This window comes from Podarcis filfolensis (assembly GCF_964270895.1).
Source record: "Podarcis filfolensis genome assembly, chromosome: 2".
NCBI lineage: Eukaryota > Metazoa > Chordata > Lepidosauria > Squamata > Lacertidae > Podarcis > Podarcis filfolensis.
Window position 1 is genome coordinate 82,193,786 of NC_139605.1, and position 12,295 is coordinate 82,206,080.

The 12,295-nt window shown below is 52.6% G+C and overlaps 1 protein-coding gene across 4 annotated transcripts in view; it reads right to left on the bottom strand.

The window, feature by feature from the left end:
* Positions 1-6: 6 nt before the first annotated feature.
* CAMSAP3 (calmodulin regulated spectrin associated protein family member 3) overlaps positions 7-12,295 on the bottom strand; it is a 45,076-nt gene continuing 32,787 nt past the window's right edge. For all 4 annotated transcript variants that reach the window (XM_083597631.1, XM_083597632.1, XM_083597633.1 and 1 more), the window contains 11 exons: positions 11,906-11,999; positions 10,331-10,382; positions 8,374-8,447; positions 7,194-7,266; positions 5,268-6,996; positions 4,100-4,236; positions 3,369-3,601; positions 3,086-3,182; positions 2,780-2,898; positions 2,397-2,515; positions 7-1,806 (listed from right to left, as the gene is read on the bottom strand). In XM_083597631.1, the coding sequence (XP_083453757.1) occupies positions 1,504-1,806; positions 2,397-2,515; positions 2,780-2,898; positions 3,086-3,182; positions 3,369-3,601; positions 4,100-4,236; positions 5,268-6,996; positions 7,194-7,266; positions 8,374-8,447; positions 10,331-10,382; positions 11,906-11,999 (3,030 nt within the window). In that variant the 3' untranslated portion in view covers positions 7-1,503. The remainder of the gene's footprint in view (positions 1,807-2,396; positions 2,516-2,779; positions 2,899-3,085; positions 3,183-3,368; positions 3,602-4,099; positions 4,237-5,267; positions 6,997-7,193; positions 7,267-8,373; positions 8,448-10,330; positions 10,383-11,905; positions 12,000-12,295) is intronic.

A 12,295-nucleotide genomic window follows, 5' to 3' on the forward strand; every position in this document is an offset into this window, starting at 1 on the left:
AAAGAGTTCATTTAAGTTACTTTATTAAGCAGCCAGGGACAAAGTTCCCACCTGCCCTTTTAATTTTTTTTAACACCAACCCTGCACTATACTGTATCCCCAAACACCTACATGACATTCGGTCATCAACAAGCAACCACGAGAGACCTGGAATAAAGTTGAACAAGACAGAACCCCAAGCTGAACAGGATTGGCTTCCCCCAGCTCCCTCCTGCACTCTGCCTTGAGAGCAACTGCTACCCCAAAAGAGCAGGAGGCGGAGGAAAAGACCCAGACAGCAAGTGGGCCGGGTAGGGGGTGGGGGAGAAGAGAAAGAAAAGAGGGTAGAAGCCCCTCAGTGCCCAGGCCTCCTCTGGCTCTTGGGGAGGACAACTGAAGGAGCAGCCTACATTCACTGCCTGCTACAGCCCAGAGGTGCAGCTCTAAACTGGTAAGGAAGGAAGGAAAGAAGAGGCTGGAGCCTGATCTCTTCCTAGAGCAGGTAGGAGTTTGCTTTTTCCATTTGGCAGCTCAGTTCAGGATCCACAGAGGCCTGCTCTGTGACTACAGCAACTCCCAGCTTCCAAATATTTTGAATGAGAATGGCCAGCTGAAGCTTGCCAAATTCGCAGGCTCCCTGCCATCCCCCAAAATGCCTGCTAAAAAGTTATTACATGTAAACAGCCCTTGCCCATCCCTACACCAAATAGCCCTTGTGAACAAGGGAGCAAGAAAAAAAAGCCCAAAGGGGAAGTGGGGAAGGAAGGAAGACAAAACGCCAAAGGAGGAAACATCCATCCACACACACACACCTTGTTCTGTGCTACCCTCCCCCCACCATGCCTATCTCCATATACAAATTCACCCTGCCCCACTGTTCCAAATGCAATTTGTTCCTTTTTATATACAAATAATTGAAAAATCATTAAATAGCTCCAAGATATATATATATATATCTATATATATATGTATAAGTATGTATAAATATAAACAGGGGCACCCAGGGAAACAAGAAACCCCGAATAGAACCAAGGAAGGCCTGGGCCCCGTTCCCCAGGCAAGCAGAAGTCAGAAAGAGAGACCCTTCATTGCTGTGGTGGTGGACCAACATTCAGGTGGTGGCTGGAGGCAGAGAGAGCATGCAGGAGCCCAGACGAGCGCACACAGGCCGCATGTAGGGCAGTGTCACTATGGCAACTCTGAGCCTCTAGATTATCATGGGATTTGGCAGTTTCCAGAGCATCTGTCAACAACCCCCCCCCCAAAAAAAAGTAGTCTCCTCCTTTGAGCAGGCATCAGAACTATGCACAAGACTCCTGTGTGGCTCTGATCCAGCCAGAGATAACGCTGGTCCAGTACAAGATGTAGCCCCCTGCTTAACAGACCCATCTACACAAGCCCCCCATTTTGGAAGGTTATGTGTAGGGTTCCATATATCCAACTTGGGCTGGCAACCTAACACGTAGCAGCTCTAAAGTCCAGGCAGAGAAAAGCAGTAGACGGACTGAGGTTGGAAAGGCCTGGCTATTTTGGTGTGCCTGGCTTCTTGGGGGTGCCTGGCTTCTTGGTCTGCCAGAGGTGTCCTTGGATGGTGAAGGCATCCACACTCATGGACATGGTCTTGCTGGGAATCTGCGTGAAGCGCTTACGGTCAGAGCTGTACTTGTAGATGCCCTCGATCATGGCCAGAGTGATGGTGCGTGGCCCGTAGCCTGCCAGGCGCGTCAGTTCCTCCGTCTCTGGCGACAGGGTGTACAGCGCCCGGAACTGGCAGCTCGAATCACGGAACAGGATGAGGAAGTGATTGGCTTTGCTCTTCTCCACTTCCTAAAATGGAGGGGGGGGCAGGGAGGAAGATGCGTGTAAAACAGGAGTAAGAATCAAGTCAAGACACATAAAACATTCCAACATTAGAAATGTCTGCAGAACCAACAACAAACACGTACAGTTCTAAGTTCTTGTGAGCCAGCAGCTGTCACACATGATTTTCTTCATCTCCACTGAGAAAAGGGAGACTTCTTCAGAGGGTAGGGGGCTCTCCTACCTTCTGACAGTACGGTTCAACCGCCACTAGGCTCACAGCCAATGAAGATGACCAAACACCTTTGCACATGGGGTTCTATGATTAACATCTCTCAGTGGTGCAGCCAGTGTGATGCTTTTATGCCACTATTTTCTAACAGCGGAAGATGAGGCCTTGCTGTATTAAGCAAAGGCAAACGTCTATAGCTACAAAGCCCATGCAGAGTCAGGAGCTGGAGCCAACATGATGTTCTTCAAAATTCACAGAGATCAGAGGAGGATATCTACATGATGTGCACAGTTCAGCAAGACAAGGGCGAAGGATGCACCTTGCCCAGCCCACAGCCATTTAACAACCTGCCATCCCACCCCATGTTATTGCCTCCTCAGCTTACCTCTAGGATGCGATTTTTCTGGGGTTCATTGACTTTGCCAGCAAGGCAGCAGTGAGACAGTGCATTGTGAATAATGTACTTATTGGACTTGGCACTGGGCTCCTTGTACAGCTTGGGCCCTGCAGAGAGAAGAAGAGTTCAGCAGAGAAGACAGGCTCACAAGGCTCCCTAAAGAAGGCAGCCCTGGCAAGACAAGCAGAGATGCTTCACAAGGCAAAAGATCTGGAGGTCTCTTGATGCCCTTGCAGAGCAGAGCAGGCACCAGATCAAGACACTTTGCCAGTGCATTTGGAGAAGGAGATCTAGCAGAGCCCCCTCTGTAGTGTCACAGGGGGAAAGCTGGAATTTTCTGGAAGGGAGGACTGAGACAGCAAGAGGTTTACCTGTGTACTCTGGAATGGAGGCTGGCGAGGAGGCGGTCGATGCGTTCTCCCAGTCACGCTCCCGGTTCTGGTTGGACAGCAACCGGCTGGGGGACATTGGCCCAGAAGGAGATGCAGCTCTGCAAAACAGAAGTGCTCACCCTTAACTTCTGAAAGCGCAGCACAAACCCATTTTCCTTGGGCCTACTACTAGCTAGAAGGCCAACCCAAATCCCACCCACCCTAGAGCACACTGCCAGGGTTTTTGCATCTCCCCTATACCCTCTTAATGCTTTAGAGTAACAAGTAGAAGTACTACAAACTCACCGAGAAGACCTCTTGATGGAGAGTGAGTTGCCAGGATCATTGGCCACCGTAGAAAGCGAGAGAGTCGACTGGGAATACACCTTGCTGAGCTTGGAGCCTAGGAATAGGCAAGCACATGATCAGGAGATGGGGGCAAAGTTTACATGGCCACAGCTGTCCCTTTCCTGAACCACGGTCCCTTTGCATTCTAGCGCCACCATGACACATGGCAGCTGCGTTTACAAGTTTTCCGCCGCCCTGCAGAGCGTGCCCAGCTCCTCTCCCAACTAGCCACAGCTCTTACCCAGGAGGCCTTTCACGGGGCTGCGCGCGAGGGCAGAGTCGTCACAGAAGACGGTCTTGGGCCGCCCCTTCTTGAGGGCGCGCACAGTGGTGGGCTTCTGCCGCAGCACCTTGTCCAGGTCCTCCATCAGCTTGAGCTGATGGCGCCGCTGGTATTCCAGGCGGGTGAAGTCACCGCGCCTCGGCCCCACCACTTCCTCCTCTTGCCGGGGCTGCTCCTCTGCCTGCCGCTGTCTGGAGAAGCACAGTCAAGAATACAGCCAGAGGTTAAAAGTGACTACAAGCCCAGCAGACATTTTGTAGTTACAGGAGGAAGGATTCAACATCATACTAAAGTGCACTGCAGCTCAACAAGTGGGCTGATCTCTCCAGTTTTAGGGTGTGCAGGGGGTTGGAAACCCTGGAAGAGTGAGTGAAAAGGGCCCCATTCACACAAGGCCCCACTGTGACATGAGAGCCATTTCCACACAATGGGAAATCCCAGTGCATCAGAACCAATACAAAACAAATGAAGCAGTAGTTATAGATGTATAAAGCATTACTTGAGTGACCCATTTTTTGTAAGTGTCGGTGTAGCATGTGAACTGGAGAAACCAAATAGAGCTATTGGGGGGGGGTGGAATACTGGAAGCACAAGGCCTCCCACCACAGCAGAAGCACCTACCATGGCCATGCCTACAAAGAGGGCCAAGAATGAGAAGGACCCTGTGGCTTCCCCCATCCCAACCTCACCTTGCCTCCTCCTCTTTCTTCTCCTTCTCCGCCTCCTGCCATTGCTTCCTGCGCTTCGCCTCCTCAGTGCGTCGCTGCTGCCTCTCTAGGAAGCTTGCGCGCTTCTGCGCCATTTCCTCCTCAGCCATCGCCTCATCCTGAACAAACGCAGCGAGTCAGTAGAGAGAAAGGGTGGGTGAGTCCTCTAAGATGCAGGGTCACTTTTCACTTTCAGGACAGGAGTCACACAGCAGCCAGGCCTGTCCTTATGGTTGGCTACAATGACAACTGGATGCTGAACTATATTGGTCGGATCCAGCAGAGCTCTTAGGTTCTTTTTCTACCTTCCTCTGGACTGGAGCCAACTGCTCTCAACCCCTCTGGAAATGCCACTCCATGTATCCTGTGTGATCCTGCCAGCTATAGATAGGGCTTGCCCAAAATGGGGTTCCTAGCACCTACAGATAGGATCAGAATCCCAAAGGTGGGTGATAGAGAGAAGGAAAAAACTTCATGTGATTTACCGATGCCTGGAGGTCCCAGGATTATCAAGCCTCAGAATGAGGTCCAAAACTGGCAGAAAGCTCAGGAACTGAGACCTCGAACTCCCACTGCAAATCCCAAGTCAACCTGGCAGAGGTCATTCTGTACATGATCCACACTCCATCCTCTCTTCATTTGAGGCTGAGTTCTGCTTCTGGAGCTTATGCTTATGGTCCTATCTTTGGGCCAGTCCAAGATGCTGCAGAGATCTGCATCGCCACTAGAGAGCAGCAGCAGCTGGTGTGATTTAAGCCGGCGCAGTAGAAAAACACGTCTGAAAAAAGATCTTCCCTGACCCACAAGGATCTCAGAAAGGAGATGTCCGTTTTAAGTTGGACACACGCACACAGTGTCTTTGTTCAAGCACTTGGCTTCAGCAACCCCACCTGCACTTTCTGCATACGCTCCTGCCAGTCAAAAGGGGCCCCTTGGAATCCCTGTCCCACTGCAGGCCGCCTACTCCCGTTACCTTGAGCCAGCCAAGAAAGAGCGAAGCAGCACAGCCACCTGAAGCCCAGCCTAGCCCTGGCTGGCTCCAAGGGCCTAGCCATACCCAGCTCCCTCTTGCCCATGCTCCAAAAGCTCTTCTATAGAAAGTGCAGAATGCCCGCCATGAGTGTTAGCAGTCTCCGCTTCAAGCGCTTACCTTGAAGTAGAAGCCCATGCCAGCCCGGGCTGGCTCGGAGTCCAGGGCCTCGGTGATGGATCCCTCCAGCGAGTCGTTGCCATCTGCATCGTCATCTTCCTCCTCCCCCTTCAGGCTGGACAAGGGGATTTCAATCAGGCTGCTGCGCCGGTCGCTGGGCGAGGAGACGTCACTGGTGCCATCCCCCGAGACACGGCCATTGCCTCCCTGAGGGGGCACTGAGGCCACAGGCCGCAAGTTCCCCTGGGCCTCCGGGACAGGCAGCTCCTCGTCCTCGGCAAAATGGATGGAGGAGCGGGTCTGCATGGGCACCTGGCTGGGGGAAAACTTGCGGAGGTGTGGGAGGGTGTCCACGTTGTGGGGAGGTGTCAGGACCCGCGTGAGGGGGGGCAGCTTCAGCTCCACTGGCCGGGCGTGCCGGGGGCTCTTGGGCGGAGCCGGGACAGGAGACTTCTTAGGGGTGGGCTGAGGGGAGCGGGACTTGCGGGAAGGGGAGGGCGACGGCGATGGGGAGGACAGCTCCAGGGAGGAGCGGGGAGGAGCCCCCTCACGGCCGGTCCTTGGGGCTGGGATCACCCAGGCCTGCACACTAGGCTTCTTATCCAGCAGGAGGCGCTGCTGCTGATCGCTCAGACGCTGCATGTCCAGCTGCAGGGAGCTCAGGGCGGTATTCAGTTTGGCCACCGCCCGGTTGTAGTCGCCCAGGTTCTCGTCCAACGCTCCGCCCTTAGTGATTTCCGGGGAAAAGGTCACCTGCTTGTTGTCTAGGCGGGCCCGAGGGCTTCCGGCCTCTTCCTCTGCCTCCAGCTGGGCAAGCCGCTCCTCGAGAGCGAGCCGGCCATCCTCCGACTGGCCCTGGGCGTCGGGGGCCTTCTGTAGCTGCAGGAAGGCACTCTTGCCCAGGCGCTGGCGGTGCCGGGTGAAGATGGCCTCAATGCGCTTCTTCTGAGCCTCAATGGCCCGGCGCTTCTCCTCCAGCCGCGCCCCCAGCTGGCTCATCTCTGAGCTGAGGGCGGGGCTCTGGGCGGGGCTCTCGTCTGGTGGGACAGGCCCAACCTCAGAGCCCTCAGAGCTGATCCCACTGGACTTGCTGTCTGTCGCCGCCAGCTTCTTCTTGCGCTCCGCGAAGCTGGTCATGCGCACACCAGAGGCAGACGAAGCTGTGCTATCGGGCTGCGAGCTCAGCGAACTGACGCACGAGGTGGAGTCGTCTGGGCCGCCAGGGGCCCGCGTGGGCTCCTCTGCGTCTGAGTCTAGGCTGCCGTCCTGGGCTGGCTCGGCCCCATTGGGGGGGCCATTGTGGCAGCGGTAAACAGTAGCCATGGGTGCCTTTTCTGGCACAGAAGTTTTCGGTGGCTCCGGAGAGTGCAGGTAAAAGCCATCGGGCGCTCCCTCGGGGAGCAGGCGTTCACTGCTGTGGATGATCTGCAGGGCCTCCTCGATGGTAGGCAGGTCGGGGTAGCCGTCGCTCAGCCCGTTTTCCAGGGCCAGCCCCTCCTGGGCCTTGGGTCCAGCCCCATGGAGCGGTGTTGTCACTAAGCCATTGGGGGCCTCAACCACGTCAGTGGACCGTGGGCGCGGGGAGCGAGGCAAGGAGGAATAGAGGGCAGGGGCCAGGCTGTCTGAGCTGACAGAGCGCAGCATGCCCACCGGGTTCCCCATCACAATGTCCACATCGCTGTCCAAGCCAAAGGGGATGCTGAAGGAGACCGCCTGCGACAATGGGTGGCTAGGGAAGCGGAGCAAAGCGATAAGATTAGGAGCAAAAGAAGGACGGACAAGCTAGGACATTCCAAGCCCACCTTCCACTCACAACCTGCTGGTACTGCTTCTCACAACTCTGTATCCTAAGTCGGTGGATAAGCAGAGGTCTGGGAAATTGTCCCCTCCTCTGGCCATATGAAATCCACCCCCCGTGCTCCTCACCTGAGCTGCTTCTTGCTCCATGGTTTACCAAAACCCTCAACATGGGACATGGATGTGGAGTGATGCAGGGAGCCTAAGGACACAAAAAGGACCCAAATCAGAGAAACAAGAGAGCCGAGGAACAAGAAGATACAGCGGGGTTGTCCTAGAGACTTGGTGGCAGGAGTCAAGGCCCTCAACTCAAGGGGTGGGAGGAATTCAAGCAGCTTGCCAGATGTTTCCGACTCCAGCTCCCATCCCTCCCTGACCATTGTCCATGCTTGCTCTGGCTGATGGGAGTGACAACCCAAAACATCTGGAGGGTTCCAAGTTGGCCCAGGCTGTCCTTGGGGGATAGTATCCTCCATGTCAAAATAAGGAGAAGCAAGCACACAAAAGGAGAGCCGCTCTACTTTGACAAGGATCCTTCACAAAGCATGTGTTTGAAAGGACACCAAAGGCCCATGAGGGCACGACGTCATCAGCACAAACTCCGATGACGTCAGATATATCTCAGGCTGTCTAGGGCCATCTCTTGAGGTGAGATGTAGATTAAAACCTGCCTTCTCAGAATGATCTTTTCCCATGATAGGACAGTTTACACAGTACAATTTTGTGCATGCCTATTCACAAGCAAAGTTCCAGGTGTAAACCAGGAAGGAGGAACCTGCAGCCCTCCAGACATAACTGGACTACAACTCCCATCGTCCTTGGCCTTGGGCTATGCCAGCTGGGCCGGATGGAAGTTAGGAGATTCAAAGCACCCAGAAGGGCAGAGCTTTCCCCTCTCTGGCTGCACAGGGTTGCAGCCCTTATTGCCTTACAAGAGGTTCAACAGAGCTCACCCTTACTCATGCAATGAATCTAGCATACTGCGCCTTTACCAAAGCATCTTAAAATTGTGCCATCTAAGGCAGGCATACTATGGCTCTGTTGCTCTTGAGAAATGTGCAGCAGCTGCTGGGTGAAGCTGAACAGCTATCCAGGACCAAGAGCTTGGGAAACCACAGAAACAAGCCCCTGGGGATGCCGACAGTCATGATCATGACGCCTTAAGAAGGACCTCCAAGAGACTTACATGTGTTTTGCTTAACCTTTTACCCCCAACAGAACTGAAGGACTCCTTTTCTTCCCCCACAGCTTGTATGCGGTTTGTATTGGTGGGGGGTGGGAGAGACTAGACAAAGCAGCAGCACCTTACCTAAAGAACCACAGAGCGGAGACTGTGCCTGCCCTCCAGGTAGCAGTGGGTGGCGGAAGCTGAAAACTGGGGAGCTACTGGGGGAGATAAGAGATGAGATCAGATTAAGAACATTGCTACAAAACTTGTTGTCACACAGAGAGAAGCAGATGCTGCTGCACACTGGTTAGGCCTCCAGCCACAATCCTCTGGCAGCACCAACACAGACCGCACTCACACAAGCGAAGTCAGCAGAGGGAAACTGGGTGCTGAAAGCTAGTCCTTTGAGGAAATAGGATTAGTTTGGTGTGGGTTGTTGCGTTTTGTTTTTTTAAAGGGGAGGGGTGCTAGAAACCCAAGAAGGAATTTGCACAACACTAGAATCACTGCATTACATTATACGTGGAACATGTAGGCACTCTGCTAAGTGTTGATTCCACTCATTCGTTTGGCAAATGAAGTGAACAGACTTGCAGGAACAAGTTCCTTTAATTTGCTGCCTAAAGGCATTCCCATAACTTGCACATGGGAGGAAAGCTGTGCCTACCTTAAAGATCAGAAGCTTGCCCAGTCACACCCCCACCCACCCACCTGCCCTGCAAGAAGAACTACAATTTCTGCTGGCCTGGAGCAAAGGGAGAGCAGCTGCTCTGGCCAAAAGTGCTTTCCCCTTTACTCCACCAGTGCAACTCAATCCAGGTAAACCACGAAGACTCCCCTGATCAGCTGCTACAGCTGATCAGGGGAAGGGAGCACCCGACCCACACACTGACAGTGCCAGGGACACAGTTTTCTCCCCAGAGCAAAGGAAGGCCCAAGCCTCCTGAAACATAAGGAGGCACTGAGCCACCACAAAAAACATAAGGAGCTCTCCCCACCCTGATTACAGGAATAACTCCTTCCAGATCACGTTTCCCCAAAGACTGTCTAATATTAATATGTGGAGAGGCCCCCTAGGCAAGCAGAGAGGGGGAAAGTCAAGCTGTGGCACTTCGGAGTACAGTACTAACACATCTGAAGAGCAAGTTGCTGAGTGGAGGGTTTTTTTAAGGAAAGCAAGGACTCTTATGTCAACAGCACTGAAATCATGAAGGACCTCAAGGACTCTCCCAGACCTCTGCCAGCTGCAACAGCAACATTGCCCCTTTGAAGTGACAATAGTTAACTATTCCTAAAGGGATTCACGGTTTTTGAGCACTACTGGGAAGGGCACAGTTAAGCCACCAGCAGCGTACAACTCCCATCATTCCTGACCAGCAGCCACATTGGTTGTTGCTGGTTGGAGTCCAGCAACATTTTGAGAGCCACTGGCTCCTTGCCTGGAGTCATCTGTCAGCAACATCATGGCTTGTGGACTTGCAGGTAGCAGTCTGGACATGACTCCCGTCTAAGGCTTCCCAACAGCTTTGATTCATACACGGGAGACTGGCTAGCCACGCTGCCAGACAGGGAAGCTAGTGATAGCAACACACTCAGGCTAAAGCAGCTTCGTTTTATAAGCTGGAACTGGAGCTGACATGGCAGAATGCAGGGACCGTCCTCTTGGTGGGTGGAAAGGTAGGGAACTGGTGCCCTGGAGAAGGCAATCCCTGGCATCTCTAGGTAGGGCTGGGAGAGGCTCCCTGTCTGAAACTACAGCTCCCATCATTCCTGACCAGATTCTGATAGCTAGGGATGATGGGAGTTGTAGTCTGAAAACGGCTGGAGACCCAAGTTTGGGAAACCCTGGTGTAGACAACATTGAGAGAGGTGGGTCAGTGGGGTCTGGTTCAGCATAAGGCAATTTCTCATGCTCCTACATCATCATCCATTAACAAAATCCTAGCTCTGGAATGAGGCACCAGAGAGAAAGAGCAGCCCACAGACACCTTCCTTGCAAAGCACAGCATCCAAATCTGACTCTCAGCATGGGCAAGAGAGGGCAAGCCTGGTTTCAGGCTCCAAGTGGCGGTGGTGAGAGTAGCAGAGGCTCCCTTACCTGCTGTTGTTCCCACTGTTGGGCGTCAGGGAGTCATTCAGCCCAGGGGAATCTGGAAGAGAACAGCCACTTTACTGAACAAGCTGAGAGGGGAAGGGAGCAGAGAGCTCACGCTGAGGATTAAGTCACTAGAAGGTCAGGAAAGGGTGGGAATGCCAACCACGTGTACCAAAGGGCAGGAGAGGAACCTGCTCCCATCTCGGCTCACACAGGAGGCCATTGTTCCAAGGCTGGAGCATGCCAGCTCCCAGCAGCCCATGCCTCTGCTCCACTTACTCAGTGGGACAACTGATTTAGGGCGGCGGGGGAAGTGTGACAGTGATAGGCTGCTATCAAATACCTGTGTGCACAGACAGGCTTTATAGCACAGCCTTTACTTTTCCTTATTTTTCAGGCATGCAATTTACCACCTGATGTACAGAATGCACAATGGGGATTAAAGGTATCTTTTCTTGCAGCAAGACCAGAAAAGCGTTCGCAACATCAAAATGCAAACTTTCCAGGAAGGGCCAAGGTTTTAACAAGTATTTGGAAAAGCCGTGAACGCTGGTCAAGATAAAGCCAAGGCAAGCACAATCTAAATCCTGCAACAGGATCCATTGATGCTCCACAGACAGAATATGTTTGCTCAATTAATCAGATAAAAGTGACTACAAGGTGTGAAACAAAAATACCAGTCACCTTTGGTTTATACCACGTAATATGGGAGGCATATGCTATACCCTCTTTCCATCTCCCCCTTAAAAGGAAGGGAGGACCTGATTGCCAATTATCTAGTTCAAAACATTGTACGAACTGTAACAGATAACTTGTGGAAGACAAATTTCCTAAGGCTTTAAGAGAAGCTTTTCATTCTCAAAAATAAGAAAAAGCAGGCGCGTGGGCCCCAGATTTGCAAAATGTCTGGAAAGCATGCAACTAGTAATAATGTCTTCAGAAACAATTAGATACAGCTGCAATTAAGATGTTCTGCGCTTCTTCCTTTCTCTCCCCATGTCGACTGTGCTCCCTCCTCTACTCTAATTATCCCACCAGCATTCCATATACTTCAAAAATCATAATTCTTGTGTTCACATGTATACAAACAATTTTTTTTTTGCCATATATGCTACAATTATTAAATGGGGGTGGGTGTTAAGTTATTCGGGCGGGGGGGGAGGTAGTTTGGGTTTTTCTGCCTGCTCAGCACAATGGAAATTATCAGCACATAGTATACCAAATATAAGAGTCTGCCCATAATGAATGTACCGACAAATATCTTGCAATACTACATACCCAAAACAGCACAGCTCTGCAGGCTGGGAATGGACTGCCTCACTCCTATCCTGGGTTAGTTGCTCCTCAAGCTAACTGCTACCACTAAGGTATGGAGGGTGAGGGGAACCATACCTTAGACTCCAGCATCCTTGGCATCTTCAGGTAGGTCAGGGGGAAAGGCTCTGGACCTGAAACCCCAGAGAGGCACTAGCAGCCAGTTTACACACAACAAGGAGCAAGCCAAAGCAGTGCGAGCCCGTGAACCTGGGCAGCTTCCTGGGTGCCACAGACATACAAGCACACCTGCCACCTTCTTACCTTGAAGTCCAGGCAGCTCCTTTGGGTGCACAAAGTCAGGCTTAAGCACCTCAAAGCACAGGAACAACTCTGCCAGGAACACCCCGACGTTTATCTGGGGATGAAGGGCAATGAGTTAGCCAAATAGTCTCTGGAGGAAGCAGCCTTCATTCCCCTCACTTAGCCAGAGTTGGGTCCAGAAAACAAGGGGGAGGAGAGAACCTAGTCTCTGCTCCACCATCTCCATCTGCAGGTAGCACTCCTGAGAAGAACTCTTCCTGGTGCCTACAACGTCTCTCTTCTGACCCACCGCAATCCCCGCCCCCAGCACTGCCCTGCCACCCACTGCAGAAGGGCCTCATTGTTCTTGCACGATCAGCCTCCAATTAGTGCAGCCAGAGGCCCCAGCCA